Source organism: Ammospiza caudacuta, chromosome Z (assembly GCF_027887145.1).
Source record: "Ammospiza caudacuta isolate bAmmCau1 chromosome Z, bAmmCau1.pri, whole genome shotgun sequence".
In the NCBI taxonomy this organism is placed as follows: Eukaryota; Metazoa; Chordata; class Aves; order Passeriformes; family Passerellidae; genus Ammospiza; species Ammospiza caudacuta.
The window spans coordinates 21406465-21430073 of NC_080632.1; the positions used below are offsets into that span (position 1 = coordinate 21406465).

The following is a 23609-nucleotide window of genomic DNA, read 5'->3' on the forward strand; positions in this document are numbered from 1 at the left end:
GCAGTGGGTTCAAACAGTGTGAAACACAGGATGTTCCCTGTGAACAAACACTTCTTCACTCTGAGGGACCAAGCACCAGTGGGAGGAGATTGCCAAGAGAGGTCTTGGTGTCTCCATCCTTGGAGATCTTCAGATGCTGTCTGGACATTTTAACATTGTCCTGTGCAATCCCTTGGATCACAAGATGACTTTCAGAGGTCCCTCCCAGCCATAGCTGTTCTATGATTCTGTGAACATAGTTAATATGGTAGTAATCTTAGTAAGAATTATGCAATTTCAGCTTCAGGGTTTTTTTTAAAAAATCAGATATTCTCAAAGGCCACAGAGTGCTGGTGTTCCTCCTCCACCCTCCCATCTTCACTGAAGCAGTGTACTGAAAGAAAGGCTTCTTGTATCAAGCTAAATTCTTATTAATATGTTATCCCATCAACCTTTAGTACTTAGGCTGAATTGCAAAGTTTTAGTGTGAAATCCTGTGTTTTAAGAGTAGGAAAATATCAAAACCTTTCAAGTTCAACTGCCCAGAAGTTACTACTATAAACTGGAATTTTGGACTGATTTTTTTTTTAAATGCCTGAAGTCCCAAAGCAGATGGTCCTTTCACAGAGCAACTTGATACTTAAGAACTGTGATTTTTCCATGTACTTTTAATCTGACAGTGCTAAATCAGCCTTTTTCAAAAGTATTTTGTTCCTAGTATTTTTGGAGGGGAGGCATTATCTAAACCATAGATCATCTTAATTCATTGTTCTATGTTTCCTTTTAGTTAAAAACTAAGTACAGAGGAAATTATTGTAGGACTGAGATTCAGCCTTCCTGTACAGTGCATACAGCTTTCACATTAAAAGCCATGAATTAAGGTGGAACATGAAGCAGTGCTTACAAAATTCTTTTGCTTTTAATGCCACACAACACTTTACAAGAACACCACAAGCCTCGCTGAGTAGGATTTAGGCAGTTTAAATTAATTTTTGAACTCATAAATTTAGGTTCATTTTTTTAAAACTCTTAAATTAGGTTTGGGGTGGGGGGGTTGTGTTTTGGTTTTGGGTTTTTTTTAAATCAGTTCTGGTGTTTTGTAACATAATTCTTGCACATACATACCTTACCACATTGTCAAATACACAAAGTGAACTTAAAATACATTTGGTTTTGGTTCCAGAAATACCGAATACTAAGCTCATTGAAGATGTGTGGAATCAGCAGGTGCTTTTAAGTGTTAAAGTACAACATTTCATAACTCTGTAGGAATTTCTGTTTTTCCCAGGGAAGTCTGGGATCTGGGTAAAGAGGACAGATTTGAATACACTAATGCCTATACTTTGTAAGAATGCTAGATCAGCTCTGATAGGAAGCTTAGAGTATTTCCAGTGTCTTGAGAGAATTTAGGTGACAATCCATGAAACAGAGCATCCCGGTAAGTGCTAATCCCCATCGAAACTGAACTGCCTCCCATGATCCAGTGCACTTTGTCCCTGTTAGGACTTGTTCAGTTCAGCAGCACAGGAGGGTGCCCATTCTGCAACTTGAGCAACAGCAACTTGATCAAGGTGCAGTGATATAAAAAAGTGCTACCATTTTAATCACAAGGATGAATCCCCAAGAGGGCTCTGCCCTACTGCATTTCTTACTGTTGCAGAAGCATTTCCTATTAAAGATAGATTTAAGAGATGTAGTATCTTCCTTACAGAAAAGTTACTGGACGTTTTTCTTTCAATTTTATATATCAATATCTAAAACATTAAAAGTAACTTTTTTAAAAGTTTCAAAAGTAGCTAGAGTACTGCCTGAAGTGCTAGTAAGCCATGCTGTTCACAAGGATGTGCAATCCGACTACACACTAACAGTATTAAAGAACATGCTGATTTGCATCTCAATTCTTGAAGGTGTAGCCTATTACCTAAAGTTGGGTGTTAGTCACTCAACTTGATTTATTTTTTTTCAGACCAGGTTGCTCACAGCCATAATTATTTGTATCTATACACCGAGGCACATATTTGTCCTTCTAGTGAAACTTCTGGTGAAATATTTCATTATATAGCAAATACTGGTTTTAGTGGCTTTACCAGCCTTTTATATAATCTAGCCAGATGGGGGTGATGGACCTAGCATAAAGAACAAAAGTTGTTATAGAAAACTGATCATTGATCATTGCTGCTCTTTCAGCATAGGGCCCTAGAACAATATATCCATTAAAATGTTGAGTTCAGCTGGATGTTTCTTCATCAAACTCCTTCAAAGACAAATTAATACTTTTCCATTTCTGAAAATCCATTTGTGTCCCTGTTTCAACATCCTCTAGTACAAAGCTTCTGATTTTGATCACTGGTAGATTATCAAATATCTTGTACTTCACTATGATCCCCCAGTCATGCTGACACTCAGTATTTCGGCAATGCATCTTGCTTTTTTTCTCAAAACCATCAAATTGAAAAGGTTTCCTGTGGGGCTTTGTTGTATAACGCTCCTTGAATGCATCACCTAAGACAGTATGATGAGATTCCTGAAACACATGCCAGAAACACTTAAGATTAGAAACAACATTCCTCATTTTTTCTTGTCATTCCCCTTCCCTTCTCTAATATATATTCTCCCTGTTAAGGCACTTGCTGTCATCCAGGAGGCTCACCTTCCAGCCTCTTTGGCTCATTGCTCTTGTCTTTCCCCATTCATGGAATACCAGGTACTAGAAGGACCCAGACCCAGGCTCATTAAAAAAAAAAATTACTGTGTATCCCCAGTTACCAGCTTACACACATTTGAACTTAGTAAGCTTTTTAAAAACTGTGTTTGCAGTATTTGAGCCATGTCCCTGAAACTAAGAGAGTAATTCAGACAATGGACAAGTTTGAGAGACTCCTGTTTCCCATGACAGGTCATGCAATTACTTCAGAGTGGTAGAAAAAATAACCCTAACAAGATGAAGGAGTTACAGTTATTGTTTATAATATATATAATAAAATATTAAAGAAATTAACAGCCTTATTTGAAAGCATATTTACAGTCTGAGCTTAGGTCTAAAAATGATAGATCCTCTGAAAATGCAGTTTGTAGGGACTATTTAGAAACTGAGGTGTTATTTTCAGAGTGCTAAGCAAAAACCACTTACTGAAGAGTTTTCTGAACTCTTGGGTCTATTTGCGCAGGTATAGGTGATAAGCCAGCAGCACAAAATAGAGTAAAAGTCAAAGGTGCTTTAGATAGCCCTTGTTTTTTGTCAAAGAAATGTAACCAAGTTTTCACAAAGCTGAGCTATTCCCAACTCTGCAAGGAGTTGGGAATAGCTCAGCTATAGTGAGCACTCTCTACATTCCAAAAGCAGCTGGTGAAAACAAACAAAAATTTGGCAAGAGCCTGAAGGCAGCCATGGTAATGCTCAGCTGTGGCCTGAGGCCCCTCATCACATTGCATCTGCACTTTTCAGAGAAGTGCAAATAGAAGCAGCTTCAAAAGAACAAAAAAGCAGAACTATAAAGGCTCAAAGTCCTCAGAAGAGCCTCTCTTCCATGATCACCACTTTCTGTGTGTAAAGATTATCGCCTTCTTTTTTCTACAAAGAAACGATGCATGTTCAGAAAGAGTACAATCATAATGTCCCCAAGACATACAGAGAAGCAATGTGAACTGCACCTACAGAATGGAAAACAAAATAATACTGAAGAACTGTAGGGCTTTTCTTGTGAAACCATGATTTACCTTGCTTTTCAAAACTCAACTTGACCCATAAGACAAGGAGTTTGTAAGCTGATCCCAGTACTTTGCGTAGATAATTTTCAGTCAACAGAAATTGTGGGAGAAATATCTCAACAGCAGAGAGACTTCCCTCTGATGCTAATCAGGAAAGTAAATATACAGCAGTAACTCCAGAAGGTTATGTAGTTGAAGATCAGGGGTTTTTCAACAAAATTCATGAGAAGGACTTCAGAAGGGCTTCAGGAAAACTGAACTGATTCCTACCGCATCCCGTATTTGTACACCTTGGATAATGTCATATTACATCATATCGTATAATATCATATCATATCATATCATATCATATATCATATCATATCTCATATCATACTACTAGAAGTAGTCTCAACTGTTCCTGTGGTTTTCTGATTTACTCAGAATTTCTATTCTCCTCCGGTTTGCACAAAATAGCCACTTCCACACTGACAAACAATGCAGTTAGTTCAATAATGCTGACTTCCCTGGTGATCATGGATATAGGTTCCTATACAGAAACATACCTTTATAATTCTGATGTCATCTGTACTGCAGACATATGCTTTGCATTTTCCACACAAAAGATTTTTTTTCCCTTCTACTATTTCTTGTTTTGTTTTGTTCTTCCTGGAATCTCGTACCATCTTTTCCTTTATTTGCAGGCCACGTATCTGCAATAAATAAATAAAAATCAAGATCATTATGAAATGAAGTCCCACTGTCAGCCTAAATGTGACTTTGGGCATGTAACATCTAGGAACCTATTACTTAAAGCACACAAAATGAAACACACTTCTGTTCTGTCAACTCATACAAAGACAGAACAGGGTACATTTGTCAGTTTAGAATGCAGGGCTAGAATGAGACTGTGTGATGAACAGCTCCCCTCCAGCCCCCAACAGCCCCTCTGGTCTTAAGGCTGGTTATGTCAATGTGAACTCTTAAGACATGTGAGACCCTATAGCACAATTAATGCTGCTGCTCTGGGAATCTCATGGTTTGGAAAGAAAGTACAAAGACCGCCGAAACTGCAGGCAGAGAAAGAAGGAACAATGCACAGCCTGTAGCTGAGAACCAAATGCAGAAATGGAATCCTCCAAGAAGAAGTAGGAGCAACTGCACCAAGCCTTGGAGGTAGGAGAAGAAATGTTGTAAAGACCAGGGGGCCTTGGGCACCCTTTGTTGCACAGCTCAATCTCTGAAAGCTTGTCTGGAAACAGGGTGATCTGTGAGTCCAAGGGGGTAGGGGAAAGCTCTGTTAGTTAGCTCTCCCATACCCACTTGGACTCACAAATCATAATGAGTTAGTAGTACCTGCCACTGGCTTATTCCAGGCTTCCATGAGCCCTGGGGAATACCACTGACACCAGTCACCAGCTGTATTTAACTACAGTCACTCCCACTCTTTGGGCCCAGCCACTTTTTTAGCCAGCAAAGACTGCACCCATGCAAGCCATGAACAGCCAGTTTCTCCAGGAGAATGCGGTGATAAATGGTGTCAAGGTCCTTACTGAAGTTCAGAGAGACACCGAACACAGCCTTCCCCACATCCACTAAGCCACAGGACGTGGCAGGCCACACCGTCCCAGAAGAAAATCAAGCTGCTCAGGCAGGACCTGCCTTTCATGAACCCTTCCCAGGTGGGCCTGATCCCTGGTTGTCCAGTACGTGATGGATAATACACTTAAGGTGATCTGCTCCCTAATGCTCCCTGGCACCAAGGTCAGGCTGATGGGGCTGCAGTTCCCTGTATCCTCCTGGTCCTTCCTGTAGATGAGTGGTCACACTGACCAACCTCCAGTCACCTGAAAAGTGCTGGAAAGTGGATAGATGAGCTCTTCCACCAGCTCTCTCACTACACTTGGGTGGATCCCGTGTGGCCCCATAAAATTGTGTGTGTCGCAGTGGTGTAGCAAGTCAATAACCAGTTCCTTTTGGATTATGGGGCCTTCATCCTGCTCCCTATCTCTGTCATCCAGCTCAGGGGGCTGGATATCCTGAGAACAACCAGTCTTAAAGAGGCAAACAAGGCATTAAGAGCCTCAGTCTTTTCATCTTTGTCCCTATGTGACATATCCAATAAAGAATGGGGATTTCTCCTTAGCCCTTGGTGATGCTCCATATGAATATCCCGTTGGGATTTGGCCCTCCTGATTTTCAGCTGCAAAACATCACAATATCATTGTATACTGTGCCCAAGACGGCCCCAGGCTCTTACCCATGAGTCCTCTTTCCATAAGCAACAGGTCATAAATTCTACCTCTCACTCTTAAGTTTTTTGCAGTTACTGTACAGTTGATATTCACAAAATGGCAGTACACAGTATCCCTTCTCTGCTGACCTAGCCTTTGTCAGAAATCAAGTACAGTGAACATTTCCCTTGGGTTATCACTTGGCCCTACATAGAGCCCTAGTAGGTGAAGGTTGATACCTTGAAGGTTGATTATGCCTTTAAAATTTGAGTACGAAAACCGCACAAATCACAAACCTTTCTTGCAAATGTTGTTTCATCCCAGTTCTGTAGCTTTTCAATAGCTGCATTCATCATTTCTTCCTTGTAACTGTTTCGTTTTTCATTCTCAACCACTTCTGTCTTGCTTGTCACAAGGATGCACTTGCTGTCTCTTGCCCTTCCACGACCTACACAGCAACACATTTTTACTCTTAACAATCTGTGCAAAAATGGCTGCTCTGCCATGAGACTATTAAGCACCGTCTGTATGGCTGCTTTTGTTTGCAATGTTCAGATTCAGACAATTCTGAAGAGCATTCTTCAAAAACAAACCAGAACAAGATACCCCCTTCCAGGTATCCTCATGGATATATGCTAGCCAGTACTATATTGTCTGCTTCTGTGGCCTCCCTGTGCTGAGTTCAGGCATGCTTTAAAATACAATTTTTGTGTAGCACCTTGCTGTCTTCTTGTCATGTAAAAAAAAATGTAAAGGAGAAAACTTCATCCTAGTCTTTCTTAATTAGTTTTCAGCCCTGCTAATTGATGTCTAAAAAGACCCAAAATCCCCATACATCACAAAAACCTAAGGAATTGGAAATATTGTGCTGACAAGAACACAGACAACAACAGCAAGCACCTTCTGCTGTGACACAGGCAAAACTTCAGGGATCTCATACCAGCTTAGCAGTATTTTGGTTATAAAAGTGTTCACACTTTCCTTTGAGCTTTTACTCCACAAAAATCATGACTGTATGTGGTTTGAAACTGACATAACCTCTCTTCTTTGCATCTTTGATGGCTTCTTAATAAAAACACTGTCCTTTCATCCATAAAAGTCAATTTTGGGCCAATTATTTCATTACAAAACACAGATGAGAAGGTCGCAATACACAAACCCTGAAAGTAGAGTACAGAGTAAGTACAATGGAAATCACTTCACATTAAATTATGATGTTAACTGCTTGGGAAATAGGAAAAATATTGCAGATGCACCCTTAAAAGAGCAGGCAGTTTTATGCCACTTAGGAATGTGAAGCAGAAATCAGTATTTAGTGTGGCTCTTCATTCTCCTCTACTGGCCATACTGTAAAATTACCAAATTCAGGGCCAAAGTCTCAAGATTTCTCTGGACGAGCAAGGAAGAAAAACTCAGGGTGTCTTTCTTTTGGTCTTAAATATTAGAAATCTGCACGGGTGAAGGCCTCATGTACCTGAGAGTAGCTGGGTTGGTAATAAACCACCAGGCTGGGGAAGGCCTTCAGAAGCCAAGGCAATACAAGAAATTTCATTGCAGCAGTCCATTGTAAATTGTCACAGAATGATTTGTAATATTTCTGACAACAGTTCTTCTAGCCATAGTTCTGCTTATATGTAATTGTGAATTTGAGGTATCAGTTCTCAACAGTTCAATAACCTTGTGCAGCATGGCTATTTACGTTGTCAGTCAGACAGCAGCAAGGACTTGGCTCTGTGAACAAATTTATCATGTCCCATCATTCACTTGACTTTGCTCTAAAGCACACAGAAACAACAGCAAGGCATGCATGTATTCCTACAGTATTTCCAAGATGCCATTTAGTAGCATTTCATGTCCATTTCTAGGCCAAAACAGGTTTCTACAGAAATAGCTCTGAAATTCCATACCTCTGACTTGGATCATTTTGGTGACATTTCCGAAGTATTCATAGAGCACCACAAGGTTGCACTCAGTAATATCAATGCCTTCGTCAGCAACAGATGTAGCAATTAGCAGTCTGATGTCTTTGTCATTTCTGAATGCATCCAGTACACCCTTCTGCATTGGCAAGGTCATACCTACAGTACCAAGAAACTGTGTCAGCAAAAAACCACTGAAGAGCTCCTTGAGCAAGATACTGCATTTGCTTTTACTTAAGTGATTAGAAATTAGTACATCCTTTTGATCTGGAAAACTACTTCAAGTTTAATATGGAGCTGGGTGTACATCATACCCGCTGACCAGGGAATCCTATTGATGTGTCACAGGAATTATCAACCTGGGAAACACCATTTTAAACACAACACACGGATGATCTTTATTGGAGACACCCATGCAGCCTAGTTAGTTAAAACCCAACCTAACTCTGAACTTAAGCCATAGGTAATTCATTTCAGCTGTAGCTTATATTCTATCTTAAAATGTCTTTCTGCCACCAAACACAAAATAAGAGAGGGATCTATAAAAGTAACAGAGATAATATGAGAATTAATCACAAGAAGATATGATAGTGAAGTTTCTAAACTGCTTTTGAACCAGCAGAAGAATCATGCAGAAAAGTACTGTTCACAGTGCTACTGCTGCTTTAACCAAAGGTTCTGGACAGAAAATGCAAGCATCTCCTTAGGATCTATTCAAGGTCTTCCCAATATGGAAGAATGCAAGTGCAAACCTGCATGACCTTCTTCTGTTGTAAGGGCACATAAGATGAACACAGGAAAAGCAGAACAGTTTTAGCAGCATAGCCACCCGTGGTTTAGCATATCTTACTGCAAATCTGCATACCTGTTTTCTGATCTCTTCTTCCTTTACCCATCAACACATCTGGCTTTATGTGGCTAAGAAGAGGGTTTCCTTCTATCCACTTCTTCAAAGCCTGGAGAGCAAATCAGGGAGTTAGATTCCCTGTGCAGATGAAATGCTAGTCTGTGATAGGTAGAAACGTAAAGGCTGGCTAGAGAGCAAGCAGCCTTTCACTGCTAAAAATTTTGCATTTTTCTATTTTTCTCTTATAAAATAACAGGTCACTGAATTCTACACCTCCAGCATCAAAGGAAAGTAGTTGCTATTTACAAACTGGGCTTCCACTACACAGTGACAGCAGCACATTCAAACTGCTCTTACAGAAGAACAACATTCAGCCAAGCTACTGTAGATTTTTAAATCTAAAATGGAAAGCTGCCAGCAGATGCTTGGTGTTGTTAGTTTGGACTTTAGCCTGCTTTTAATTTTTTTCTGGTCTGCAATTCATCCAGCATGTCTGAATGAAAATGATAGAAAGGGGGGCTGGGTCATTCAGCTGATAAATCTGTTTACAGTAGACAAGAGCTGGTATTTCCAGTAAATGTTTTAATCTACTCATGCTAATGATTAGCAGCACATTAATGTTAAGCACAAACCTTTTCTGGGAGCAAGGTATTGTAAGGGGAAAAAAACCATCATCCAGCCTAGATTTTTGATCATAGGCAAGTATGAAATAGACCACTGATAAGAAGAGTCCTGAGAACAACTGCTGCACCAAGTTTTTCCTTTGTCTTGATCACAAACAGGTGCCAGGGCCCAGACCTTCTTTAGGGCTATAGGAACCCTTTGAGAAATGTATAAATACCTCCTGATGTGCAGTCAGTAATGGAGTAGAGCTGCTGATTCATAACACCACTACCTTAAAGCCAAAACTCTTAAAACACATTGTATTGTAACTCACTTTAGGCTTAAAATAAAAATCTGATGGCTTAATGATCAACTACAACATGTAGTTAGACATCATGAAAGACACCATAGCTGTACTGTAGTTTTCAGAAAAAGAAAAAAAACTCATCCTGCCTCAGAGCATCAGCGCTTAGGTAGACACAATAAAATAAATTAGAAGGATCAAATACATGCACATTTTTCTATTTCAGATCAAAATGGGAAAGGTAATATGATGACTCATTTTATTTTCCCACTTCCCATTTTAGGAGTTTTAAAAACAAATGTCATACAGCTACTAAGGCTCTTGTCTTGGCAAAGAGAATAGTGCGAGTCTCTGGGTTATAGTGGTATGCTTCATCCAGGATGCAAGCAAGCTCTTCCAACTTTGGATTCTCATTTGACTCATCTTTTGAAAGGGCATTCAGCTCTTGTTCTTTCTCTGAAAGAAAAAACCAAAAGGTTTCTTGAAAAATTTACCTTTTTAATGCAGAAAGCAGAATTCCCACACAAACCTACTTTCAGACAGCACACACATTCTCTTTAGCTTATTTTTTTATTTTCTATTCCATTTTTTCAGATGCAAGCAGGGAAATCTGTTGGTTAAATGCAACAAAATCCCCAGAAAAAAAAAACAAATTATGAATATCTCACATTTTGTAGCAAACTTTCATGAGAATTTCTGTGATATACTGTGTATCAAAGACAGCAACAAAACAAACTCAGCTCTTGCACTATTTCTTCTAAGAAAACAACTGAAGCTCAAGGCGAGACAGACCAGTGATTTAAAATTGCAGTCAACACTGCAACACACCAGACCACAGGCTGGAATATAGCCCACTGCTAACTAAATCAGGTCAGAGAACAGTGACAACCTCTGACTTTCAATAAGAAAAGTACAAGGGCCACCTGTTTCTCCCCAGAAGACTGGCACTGGCCAGCAGGTGAGGCAGTGCACCGAGCAGTGTATGTTGGCTTATCTAAGGCTACCAGCACCCATGATTGTAGACCATCCCCCTACTTGTGGGGCACAGCCATAAGGGCACTGTTGCCTTATCTCCAAGACAGGTATCTAAGAGCTTATTACAGCATCCAGCTACAATTATTACTATTTTATCTGCTTCTGCACTAGAAGCTTACAGTCCCAGAAATTCAGTCCCCCCGCACTTGCCCTAACACTGCACTTGCACCCATGCAGTCACCACATCTTCTGGAAAGTGCAGCTTCTGGAAAAACAACTGCACCTACTCTGAAGAAAACATCTGGACCATCCTGGTCCAGCTGGAAGACCACAGGCTCTAATCTCCCCTACAACTGTCACGGGTACTGTGGGAAATACCTTGAAATTTCTCCATCAGCTGCTTCTCTAATTCTGTAAATGGTCCGTTTTTTACATTTGTGAAAAATTCATTTAGGTAGGCTAAAGCATCTTCAATGCGGGCATCTTCACTGATAATGAGAGCATCGTTGAATTTCTGCTTGGAAAGAGACACAAGCATTTAGGCCTCATTTCCCACAGGGTGGGATGAACACAAATTTTTTTTAGCTAGATTAAGTGTTGCAAACTTGTGGTGTTCTTCCATTTTCATGACAACACAAGCACTGCAAAGCCTCCTCTGCACTAATCTGTCCCTGGTGAGTATCACAGAGACAGCTCTTAGCTGCCTTATGCTTTAGCCTGTGCCAACTTGCTGCAGTCTTCAACATCCTCACTTAGTGGAGAGGCAAGCACAGATCTCTTCACTGTTGTGACCAGTGACAGGACTCATGGAAACAGCATGAAGCTGAGTCAGGGGAGGTTTCGGTTGGATATCAGGATTTCACTCAGAGTGGCTGGGCACTGGAACAGGCTCCCCAGAGAAGCGGTCACAACCCCAGCCTGACAGAGTTCAACAAGTGCTTGGACAATGCTTTTGGGCTCATGATGAGCATATCCTCTGCGGGGACAGGAGCTGGACTCAATGATCCTTGGAGGTCCCTTCCAACTCTGCGTATATTCTACAAATCTAAATAGGACAATTGGCTCAAAGTCTGCTTCTAGGTGAACTTTTAACAGAAGGAACAGAATGACTCTAGCTCTGTATGGAAGGAAAGAGGATACACACTTACCCGCAAGTGTTCAGTACAAATGAAAAGGTCTCTACAAATACTGCTCTCCTTCTCCTTGTCTTCCAGTTGCAACAGTCTGCATTTCTTCTGAGTGGAAACTATCCACTGTTCATATCTCTGTGTTCCAAAGTAATTCTTGTTGATTTGGGAGATGGAATCTATTAAAGGAGAGAAAAAAAAAATTGTTCCTCTTGATTAACAAATAAAAAGCATTAGCTAGAGGATAACACATTTCCCACTAATATTGGCTCTAAAAAGCCTATTCAAAAGAACAGTTTTATGATACAATCACAGAACTAGTAAGGTTGGAAGGCACCTGTGGAGGTCTTTAGTTCAACTCTCTGCTCAAAGCAGATCACCTAGAGCAGGTCACTCAATTCAAATGGGCTTTGAGTACTTCCAAGGATAGAGAGTCTACAACTTCTTTGGGCAAACTGTTCCAGTGTTTGACCACCTTATAGCAAAAAAGTTCTTCCTGTTGTTTAAATATTTCTATTTGGGCCCATTGACTGTGCCCATTGCTGCTTGTGCCCCACCTCTGGGAACCACCTGTGAAGAGTCTGACTCTGTCTTCTTCACTCCCTGTGTTTCAATTTATACCCAGACATTAGCCTAAAATTAACCCAGTACAATTCAACTGAGGAATGTGTGTACACACACACATCTGCAGGGACTTAGTAATAAAATCAAAGCTTATCCTGTAAGAAGCCTATGCTATTCAAAAAACGGCATGCTCCTTGAATTACCACCTGCTCAACAGTTTATATTCATTCACTAAATAGTCCAGAAGCATATTGTCCAGGGGCTGTCCTTGAGGCAGAACTGGGCAGTACCTCTTTGCTGCATACACACTCTGCCTGAATCCTTCATGGCTACAGTAACCACAGGGTCCACAGAAGGGAAGTCACAGCCATTCATGCAAGAGGAGCTGTGATGCAAAATAAGCTTCAGAAGTGTTTGCTTAACGTAACACACATTTTGAAAATCTCTGTTCTTTGATCAGCCTTCTTCGGTTTGGGTTGTTTTGTTGGGGATTTTTTTGGTTGTGTGGCTGTTTTAATTCTCCTTCCTGCCCCAGAATATAATTCACTCTCAAATATCTGGGAAGTGGAGGGCGGGGGGTAAATCTAGAACTGACGTAAACAGGTTTAAGGCACTGCAGTCAGTGTGCAAAAAACAGTCTAAACACAGACAACGTCCTTTAATCCAGAACTGGAGAGACCAAGGCTGATCCTGAGCATATCCATTCATGCAAGGGGGTCTCTGCTCTATACCCCCTTCTACCTTCCATTTTTTTTATTAATGCCACTTACTGGACATCACTTAGGAACTCTGCAAAAGCAGAAAAGATCAATTTATTTCTGAAGGGTTATAGAATTAATCTCATAATCATGAGAACCATTTTCTTTTCACAATCATACATCTCCTGTCTGCAAACCTTCCCACCAGAGTAGCTCCTGAAGCTGGAACCCTACTGACAATTGTTTCCTTTCTTGGGCAGCCATATCCTCTTTCCAGTGATGTTTATGTTGCACAGATCCTACCCTGAAACATTACCTCAAAGGCCTTTCAAAGGAAAATAATGGAGACCTGGTAAAAAGTGGAAATAGGAGTACCCAGAAGCATAAAGAGGACAGAATGGCCACCAGAAAAAGTGGCCAGGGCAACTCTAGAAATAAACTCAACTCCAAGTGCAACTTGGAGACCAGAGAAAACACAAGTAGTGTCAGAGCAGCAAGTGTGAAAATTAACTTTTGCTGTAAGGGAAAAATTACAACATTCAGAGTAATACCACTGTGACATTTATTTTCCTAACAGAGACAGATTGGGTGTAGAAGATTTGGAGAAATCTTTAAATAAGAACACACAGGTATTACTCATGAAAGAAATCCAGCCCGCTGCATTTTGAATGCAAGCCCTTTTGCTTCTGACAGTGTCAAAAACACACTGTTTTTAGTTGCATGTGACAGAATGAAATTCAAATAAAAAGGTTTATGATTGTCAAACTAATCGGGTATAACAGGAAAATATTGATTCTTTTTTCTGTAATCTCTTATGTAGGAAATATTAGTTAAATGCAACTAAAAATTAAGGTGAAAGGAAGTGAAAAAATAGTGTCTGTAGCAGCTATAAGGATTCACACTGATTTAATCAAATACTGAACTGCAATACAGGCATATTACAGCATCTTACCCACTGAGTAAATCTTCCTCATCAACACTTGTGTCTCAGACATCAGACCTGAGATAATGTCTGCAAAGTGATTCTGAGCTCGCATTTTAACCCATCTGATATCTAGAGAAGAGAAATATAAGTCAGTGTACTAAGTAAAACATTCCCTTGGGAAGCACAGAACAAACTCTTGTCTAGACGAATGCTACACATGGTGCTCCATGCAATCACAATCAAGTTTACTGTTAACGAGCACTCCAGGTGCACAGAAATAAGCAGCCCTCAGTCCTCACTGGCAGACCTGAATAAAAACTAGAGCTGGTGCAGCAGCAGCAAAGAGAAAATATGCCCAAGTGGGCACTGCCTTACTGCAGGACAAGAGACTGCAAGCCTCAGCTTCTTCCAAGCTAGCAGGGAAAAAAGCTCCAGCTTAGTTTTAAGCTTTTATCTTAATCTAAATAAAGGGCAATTTAGTAGCTGTCATAATCACGGTGCTTTGCAACTCAGAGGAAAATAAAAAGGAAGTTTGCTTACGTGTTTCTGGCTTGTTTTGAAACCTCTGCAGATCTTCTTTGTTCTTTCTGACAGTGGATATGGCCTGTATGTCAAGGTAGGAGCAGAGGGTACAGATGTGCTCTACAGTTTCATTAGTGCTCTTGGCATTACCAACTCCAACAGAAGCAGTTAAACCTACAATCTAAGCACACACATGAAGAGCAGTGGTTGCTCCTTCGTCACAAATGGAATAAAACCAGGAGACATTGTTACCAGTCACCAAATTGCCACCATTTTAAAAAACGAGGAACAAAACAGGCCAGAGAAGCACGCAAGAAGCAGGCACAAATACTTAAGAACCAAATCCTGTAGGTACTCATGCATACTCCAAGGCACTCCAACTTCTAGGATTTAAACTTAAAATAAACTATCCAGCCACTTAAATCCATAACGAGCTGTATCTGTCAGTGCTTGTCATACAAAGGAAGAGCAAACCCACACCCAGACCCATCCTTTGATTCATTCAGAGATGTCTCCTCAGCTGGATGAAAATCTCATGCCAGCAGAGGCACTGGCCCCATTTTATTGGGCAGAAAACAGCAACAGAGAGGTAACAAGGAGATTACTAAATTACATGCTTTCTTCCCATTTCAGCTGTTCCATTTGCTCTCAAGTACTCCAATCTTTGCTATGCTTGATCAGTCTCCTTTGGTAGCTGCAGGGAAGATGTAACATGGGAAAAATGCCTGGAATTGTCCAAGGATGAAAAAATGCCCCAGATGCTATCATTTCCATCTGCAGCTGTTGCTAAATGGGAGTTTGAACTGGATCAGCACAAAAGGCAAGACCTTGCTGACTGCATTGCAAAACACTTTCCTCTAATGTTTCCACCGTTGACGGGCTGGGCCTTACCTGAGGTAGCTGGTTTGCAGAGGAGTCAAATTTTTGATCCAGGTATCTGGTCATCAACACATTGTAAGGGTGGTTGCCTGTAGTGTTGTGGCACTCATCAAATATCATCAGAGTGAAGACAGAGAGGGAGCTAAGGATCCCTTTCTCCATGCTATTCACAAGAATCTGGGGCGTTAACACAATGATGTCACTGTCCTGTATAACATTTTCTATAGAGATATTTGCAACTGTTTCACCACAAATTCCTTGAACAGAGTATCTGGAAAGAAGATGCAAGAAACAGGGTAAGAAAAAGGCCATGGAAAGCTAGAAAATTGGGCTTTTCAGCAAGGTTGAAAGGCAGCTTCTAAGTTTCAAATGTCAAAGAGATGGAGCTGGCAGTTTCACCATAGAAGCTGAGAACAAAAAAAAAGAGCTGAGGGTAAATAACTGGATTTTCAACTACCATTAACAAAAATATGTAATATTTGAGGAATGATTAACTTGTACATTTAAGCTGCATTTTTCAGCTCACATGTAACATCCCTTTCGTGTACATGTCTGGCATCACGGGACTGCTTCTGCCCAGCAGCCTCCTTTTCCCATAGCTACAAGGATACCTATGTGGATATTGAGTAACCAGTTCCCTCAAAATCCGAAGATATAGGTTGTTAATGCCCCTCTAAGCAATTTGCAGTCCCGTCTGAGAGGTGGACTAACATTATCGGACTACAGGTTGAAAAAACAAAGAACTTTGGGTCCTTCCATTTAGAAAAGAGAGACTCTGAGAATGGCAAGAGGAATCCCACTGCTACTGCCAGGAACTGCCTCAGCTTTGGAAGCAGGTGTGAAAGGAGTCTCAAGAGAAAGTATACCTCACTCTTTCAGTACAGAAATACTTTCACCATTTCCATAGATGGGCAACAACAAGTGCTTAAACTCTCCAGAACCAGATTTCAGACTCTCCAAATAAAGTCTGCCATGGCAATGCCATTCTTGCAGATACTCATCATCCTGATGCTACTGTTAAACACTCTTGTTCACCAGTAAACACATTACATCTTGCCCTAGCCACAGCTGACCAATTGACCAATTGGGCAGTTTATTTTCTGTGGAGGAAGCCACCAGGGAGAATGACACTTACCCACTTCTTTCAAAATGCTGCCTGAATACATTCTTCTGTTGCTCATACACTGGCACTTTGGTTGCAAGGAAGGCAACTTTTGCCTTTCGTCCTGAGGGAACGTTTTGCAAGTGATGTTCACAAATCATAAGTGCCACAAAAGTTTTTCCAGATCCTTCAAACAAAAAACATGAGTGGTAAAGGACTAGTATGAAAAGATGCATTTGTAAGCAGCAGTTTGTCCCATCTGAATGTCTCGTAACAAAGGGGAGCTGACAATGGGGCTGTTACTCTTCCAGACTTGAACACATTTGGAACAGATTTGAATGCGAGCATGTTGTTTACTCAGGTGGGGGATCACCCCTTTCTCTCTCAGAGTCTCAGTCTGTAAAGGCCATTTAGCAGTCACTGGGGATTAAAATCCATTTTCAGTTATATTTTAATTCTTTGAAATCATTGACTCTGTTTTCCACTCAGTGCTCTCACATCAAATCAGACTATGTACAGACACCAGCTTCCATCCTTCAGACACCTTTCAGCTTCCATCCTTCCCCAGGCAGCCTTGCTCCTCTCCCACTCATTTTCCTTTGGCCCTCAGGCTCGCTGTGCCAGGGCTCTTCTCTGTCCCTGCCTTTGTTATCCCACTTGCCTCCAGAGCTCAGGGGAAAATTACCCTCTCTGGATGTTGTAGGCACTGCAGTAGAGAGGGGAGCCTCAAGCTAACTCATCCTATTTTTCCTCCAACTTACAAGACAAATTTATTAAATATAAAGATTAGTGACCGGCTTAAACTGAAAAATCCACCCTGAGGAGTGAGAAAGCAGAAGTCAGAACATAGAATGAAAGCTGAATGTGCTGAATACAAGCACTGATGTGCCAACAGACATGTCTTGCCAGCATCTGTGCTGCCCATGGTCATTAATTGCAGGGCAGATCTGGATCTACTGCAAGGAAGACAGCTTTGAAACAAATGGCTGAAGAAGTCTGATTCAACCTTCACCATTCCCTATCCTTCACAGCCACGTGCACCAAGAGAATTTTTCTAAGAAATGTCTGTCTCCTTACCTGTGGGGGCACAAATCAATGTGTTTTTCCCAGCAAAAGCAGGCTGTGCAAGCTCAATCTGGTAGCTCCGAGCCTTCTTTGGTTCATAAACAGATGAAGACTCATAGATGCTTTCTAGGATAAAAAAATGTTTTTGTGAAGAGTGTTGCACTAAAAATGCAAAAAATATGTTATGCCGCATATAGTTGCAATCTAAAATGATAAAGGTAGAAGAGTCCTTACAGTCTACACAGAACATTCTCTGACAGACAAGCCTTTTAACAGAACAGATGCACCAAACAAGAATTTTGTGTGAGCTTAATGGAACACTTTTGTTACCCCTCAACTGTGATTCATAAAATGAAATCATTTAAGGTCTTGGCTGACAAAGTTCACTTCAGCTGGTCTTTTTTCAACTCAGAATGAAAACACACAGGATTATTTTTTCCTCAAATACATGCACAGGATTTATTTTAGCCTTCTGCTCTACAGACTTTTGAAATTATTACTCTCTTAGACTGTGGTCTTGTCAGAGTGTTTGGACTTATGGAATAGGAACTAGAAATAACTGGTGGAGCAAAATTTGCCATGATAGTCACTGCACAGATCCTTTGCAGTCACATTCAGTTCTCTAAACTGGTTAGTATCAGGTCATGTGTGAATTAATTATATCAGGGAAGAGGTGCATTAACAACAGGCTGGTGTTTGGGGACCTTTTTTGATAATGTGCTGACAGAACAACTTTTCACTAGACATGTAATAAATGAGGGGCAAGCCCTAATATTTGCAACGCTCAGCACACCCAGCATGAGATCCTTTAAACATTAAAACAGTAGACAGCTAAATGAAGTCAGAGATTTGCACTAATTCCTCAGTACCTTCCACTGTAGTACACTACATCTGTGTCCTTCGGGAATCTAAGGAAATGAAAAATACCAACCAGAAACTTGTAAGTTCTTAAGACTTACCTGAAACTGAAGAGAGATTTTTGCTCAGATTATCACATTCTGCTTCTTCAGAAAATGTCATCATGGTTTCAAAGTAATTCTCAGAGGCATCTGTCATTTCACCATCAATATCTTTGCCATTATCTGTATAAATGGGAAAAAAGGCATGTTATTGATCTTTATGATTTTAAAATGCACTTGCTGTGACAACAAGGTGAAGGAGTTGGTTGCTGGAAGAAAAAGAGTACATAAAATGATGCTGCACATAGGCTCTTTTTCAAGGAAGATGGACTGCACTGAGAATCTTGGGTTCAGAATAACCATGTGTAACCATGTGCTCAATGCATGTGTAACAACTTCCAAAAAACAAAAGAGACAACAGATTGTGAGGAAAGTTTATCCTCTGTGTTTAGTGGCAAGAAATCACCGTGTAGCATGGAATTACCACAAGCATGAAAAACTCTTAGGAATTCAAAGAAGCTTTGTAAATTCAAGATTCTGGTCTCCCTGACTCCTCACCTTCTGAAAGGACCTAGAAATTGTAAGAATATATTCTTTATATTACACAATGATGCAAAGAGAAATTTTCTTTGGTGTTATAATTAATACTTTCTCAAAGAACCATCCCAGGGCCCTGCATGAAGAGTTTCTTTGCAAACAGAACATATGATCACAAAGCACTGCTTTTGGAGTGGAAGAAAGAACACATCTGCTCCATCCATCACAATCTAGCTCCAGAAAGCACACAATATCTGCAATTTATTTCTGGTACCAACTCTTCTTAACTGCCAGCAGTAAAATGTTTGCAATATGGACAGTGTTTCCTCAGTAGGCTGACTTTGGCTTCGCCGAGTTGGATATTAGAGGAAACTGCCCCAAAAGACAGTAATAACTTTAACTTAAAAAATACAATTGTGAACATATAATATGTATTGCCAACAGCTACACAAAATAATTTCTATATACATATAGGTATTACTCTTATGTATGATTTAACCTGTATTTCAATAAATTTATTAATTATGTATACAACATTATGCATATATAGTAATTAGTTATCCAGATAAGAAATTACAACCTTTGACTGCAGTAATAAAAAAAATTCAAAATTAGAAATATAGTTGAAGAAGCCACTTAAATATAGTTTATCCATTCTGCTAACTGAAAAAAACAATTCAAACAACCACCTAGGGAGATGGCAAATGTAGATATGAAGATAATACACTTTATCCACTTCCTCTAAAATCACTTTTTCAGTAGCAAAATAATGTATTCTTCTCTAAATTCTTCTATGCTGCAGGTTACTTATACAAGTATTTTTCAAGGAGGGAAAGGTAAATTCAATGAAAAATTTGATAATGACAAAATAATTTCAATGACAAAAGCAAAATCTAAGAGAGACAATTTTGCACTTTTACAAAATATGAACATAATTACTTGGGAAGGGCTGCTTATCGATTTCTTATAGAAAAAGGTATGTGATCTGCTCTGGGGATCATAGAAGCTAGACTATCACATTACTAATCATATTTTATCAGAAAATATTGGATCTATCACAACTCAAGCAGCCAAAAAGATGACAAATGTTGAATTAATAAGAGAAGAAAGAAGATAATTATTTGGCTATTTTTATGCTTTCAGAGCCTGTTCTGCCTGATTCTCTTTACCAAAGAAAAGGTAGCATGTTTAACCATTTGTCAGGAAAAATAGTCAAAAACTAATTTCTGCCTGTTTGTAGGACAGTATTTGTATTTCATTTTATATAAAAGACATTTAAAATAAATTTTAAAAGGCTTTTCTTTTTTGATCACAAAGTAGTCTGATGGTATCCTTCTAAATAAGTCTGATTCTCCTGAAACAGAAAGAAATTTCTTTCTGGTACAACAATGGGAAAAGAGCATCATAAAATCAGTTCACATTTTACCTTCTCTTATATTCCACAGTTCACTTGCATTGTAATATTCGGCACAATCCAATGCCACCTGAAGACTTTTGGGCCAGTTTTCCTTATCCGAGCGACAGAGGCATTCAATGAGTTTCGTTATCCCAGCTGCCTTGCTTCTGTTTTCACTGATCTGCACACACCACAAACAGAAACTGCCGTAGGTTCTGAGCAATCAAACCCACTGCTCTGTGCTGAGTGGGTGAATTTGTTATCTTTGATGTTCAGTTGAAAACTGCCCTGCCTTCTCAAAGAATCAAAGCCTTACAATAAACTTCAGCCATTTACCCACTACAGCTTCAATTCTGGCAGTGTAGTTACACACTAAACTTAGCTGGGCTATAACAATAGGTGGACTATTTGTTTGAATATTTGTAAATGGTGTGAAACACCACAGAGCTATTCTGTCAATTTCTGCCTCGCAAAGTCTCTCTAATAAACTCTCTCTGCCATAAACCTCTGAGGCTTTCCATTTCAGAATAGGAGAAGTTATGAAATTATAGCAGACCTGTTGCCAGCCATTGTCCTCACCCAGCCACCTGTCACACAGGCGCTGATTCATCCCACAGGTGAGGCAGCCAGCACTTCTCTGAAGCAAAACTAGGCAAATGCCAGGATTTCACTATACCTGCATGATCTCATCACACTCCCTCTCTATCAGGCACATGTTTATATATGGCAGGATTGCTACTGGATCAATTTCTAGCATTGTTGCTTCTATCCGCTTCAACAGCTGCCTGTGCTGCTCCAGTTTTTCCAGTTTGCTGAAGTCCCAGTTTTCAATTGCTTCTGCCAGCCCAGTGTAACCTTTCAGAAAAAAGAGACAAATTATTACTGCGAATTCAATCTCTAGCTAGAATAGCTAGGAACACGCTGAAAAAACATTTTCTCAGCCACACTGGAGAAATTAAAATTATCTTTTCCTGTAAATTATAAAAATCTAGGTGAGTCACATACAATTTTTATCTAATAACTGATTATTTTCCTTTTTAGCACTTGTATGTTTATTATGAAAAACCCTGTACTAAAAGAGCCATAACACCTACAAAAACAAGAAAGAGCCACAATATATCACAGGTCATATTGCCACATCACCAAGCAACTATATCCATCTGTGTTTTTCAATCATACAATCCTTGGAATTCTTGCATTCCATGATACTCTTCCACAGGATTCCCAGAGCAAGGGACACTACAAAGAATCACAAGATGCTCTGGTAGCCTTTTATTTCTCTGCATTTTATCTTTTACTCTTGTCCTTGGCTCCACCCTCCTACAAAAATCCCTCCTGTAATGGAGGCAAGCCAGTCCCTGACTGAAAGCAAGACAGACACCTGCAATCAAGACAGTCATCAAACAGCTGACAATACTGTCCTGGAACAGACAGCAGCAGGGAAGCATTTTTAAGGACCTGTGTGATTTGCTGTGTAGGCTTCTGAAGTGGAAAAATGCACATGAGGGTCCCAGAGGAACTTGTGGTTAAACAGAAGGAATTTGCCTAACTTCTTATTTCCTTTTAGAAGAGCGGGAGAGTGGCATGGATACTTACCACCATTATGTTTTTAGTCTAAGTATTACTTATCCCTGCATCTGCCAAAAAGAAGAGTAATACCAAAGTCTAGTCTCCAGCCCAATTAAGAACTACTTGGGATAGCACTTTGAATCAGAGGGCTAATGGTCTCAATTTTTTGCAGAAGATACACCAAACTGAACACCACTACTAGGCTCAGTTCTGCAGTTCAGAAATCAGGATTATCACATGGATCATCAGGATTTCATCAGGATTTTATTATTATGGTGTAACGCTGCTCTGGACCTAGTACTTGCTTTAAGGGATGAGTGGGCTACATCCAAGTGATAAGAACTTTGTTATATTTGTTCACTGAGATAATTATTCACAATTAATGGTGAGGAAATGAGAACAAAATAAGCTTATGGAATGAGATGGTAGGGTTCAACATCTCTAATAAATCACCAACAAGGATCTATGACACAACATACATGTAGGGAGGAAAGCTGGCAGATGCTGCTAATTTTATACCTTCTGTTCCATTTACTAAAGGAAACTGGATTAGGAACTTACAAATCAAGTAGTTATAGCTACCGTGGAACACTCACCTTTATAAACTACTAATGGTTGGTTACTTCTTGAAACAAAAGGCTTTTAATGCCACTGAGTAATTTAAAAAAAAAAAAAAAAAAACTAATTTAAGACTCTGTCGTTGAGTGAAGTTATCCCACTCTACCAGGCAATCCCCACACACCTCCTGACCCATGTGCCTTTCTGCTTCAGGAGGATTTAGCCTCCTTTCATTGTATTTGGTAAGAACAATAGCTGTCTTGTTTCTTCTATAAAGGCTCTGAGGCGGGTGAGTCTCCTGCCAATGAGGCTTTCTCCATCTTCAGAATTGTTCCAGATGCTTCACTTCCTAACAGGCTTATTGCCAGACTCTCTCAGCTTCCCTTTTCCTGCAGCACCTGACCTGGTCTGGCAGGACGGGCGGCTGAGGCCCGGCCCGGGGAGCGGCCCTGCCGGTGCCCCTGCCCGGGCTCTGCCCAGCTCCCGCCGGGCGTGGCCGCGCCAGCCCGGGCAGCGGCGACAGGGCCCGCCCGGGGCACTCACCTGCTGCAACCAGGGCATCCAGAAAGCCCCGGAGCCAGCCCTCCGTCTCCAGCAGCAGCACAGCATCCAGGAACAGCGCGGCGGCCGCCGTCACGCCCTTCTCCTCCTCCTCCTTGCGGACTCTCTCCTTCACCTCTAGCGAGAAGCCAGCAGAGGACAGGCCGTGAGGGGACCGCGAAGGGGCGAGGGCGGCGGGCGCGGGGGCAGCGCCGCTGCCGGCTCTCACCGTCGGACAGCCATTCCGTCATGTTGCTGAGGATGTACACAGGGTTCAGACTCCTCTCGATGTAGCGCCTGTAGCACCGCAGGTTCCCCTTCTCCTCCGCCGTCATGGCAAGGCCGCCTGCGCACCGCCGCCGGCGGTGCCGATCCCGGCGCTGCGACCCCGGCCCCGTGCGCGGAGCCCGCTCGAACCGTGGCGCGGAGAGAGCTGGGTGAACAGGGAGTGAACCGCCCCCAGGCAGGGAGCGACAGGAAAAGAAACTTCAGCCCAGCAGAAGAATGGAAAGTGAAAGCAGTCTGGAAAGGGAGCACTGGTTTCCTCTTGCGTCTGTCTTTAGCAACAGAAAAAGGGGACTGCCACCCCCACCCCAATAATCGTATGCTCATGCATATGGTTGGAAAAGCTGTAATCAGCCCGTTTTTGCGGCTGCCAGGGTGAGAAAAAGCACAGCGAA

General features: G+C 40.9%; 1 protein-coding gene across 1 annotated transcript; it reads right to left on the reverse strand.

The window, feature by feature from the left end:
* Window positions 1–180: 180 nt before the first annotated feature.
* On the reverse strand, window positions 181–23359 carry RIGI (RNA sensor RIG-I). The gene is made up of 18 exons (XM_058823470.1): window positions 23159–23359; window positions 22933–23067; window positions 20939–21117; window positions 20293–20443; window positions 18390–18512; window positions 17443–17556; window positions 16399–16552; window positions 15276–15534; window positions 14403–14565; window positions 13890–13991; window positions 11697–11854; window positions 10927–11062; window positions 9881–10029; window positions 8685–8775; window positions 7808–7978; window positions 6197–6348; window positions 4233–4379; window positions 181–2503 (listed from the first exon to the last, which is right to left on the reverse strand). Exons 1-18 carry the CDS (start codon window positions 23262–23264, stop codon window positions 2207–2209), a joined length of 2787 nt encoding a protein of 928 aa, XP_058679453.1. The 5' UTR covers window positions 23265–23359; the 3' UTR covers window positions 181–2206.
* Between the last annotated feature and the right edge of the window lie 250 nt (window positions 23360–23609).

Excerpts from the sequence above, each read along its gene's own strand:
- RIGI (XM_058823470.1), bottom strand. The coding sequence starts at position 23,264 with ATGACGGCGGAGGAGAAGGGGAACCTGCGGTGCTACAGGCGCTACATC. Across the intron at positions 11,855-13,889 it reads GAGGAAGATTTACTCAGTGG|ATTCCATCTCCCAAATCAAC; the intron begins GTAAGATGCTGT and ends CTCCTTTAATAG. Across the intron at positions 8,776-9,880 it reads AGACAAGAGCCTTAGTAGCT|GCTTTGAAGAAGTGGATAGA; the intron begins GTATGACATTTG and ends TTTGCTCTCCAG.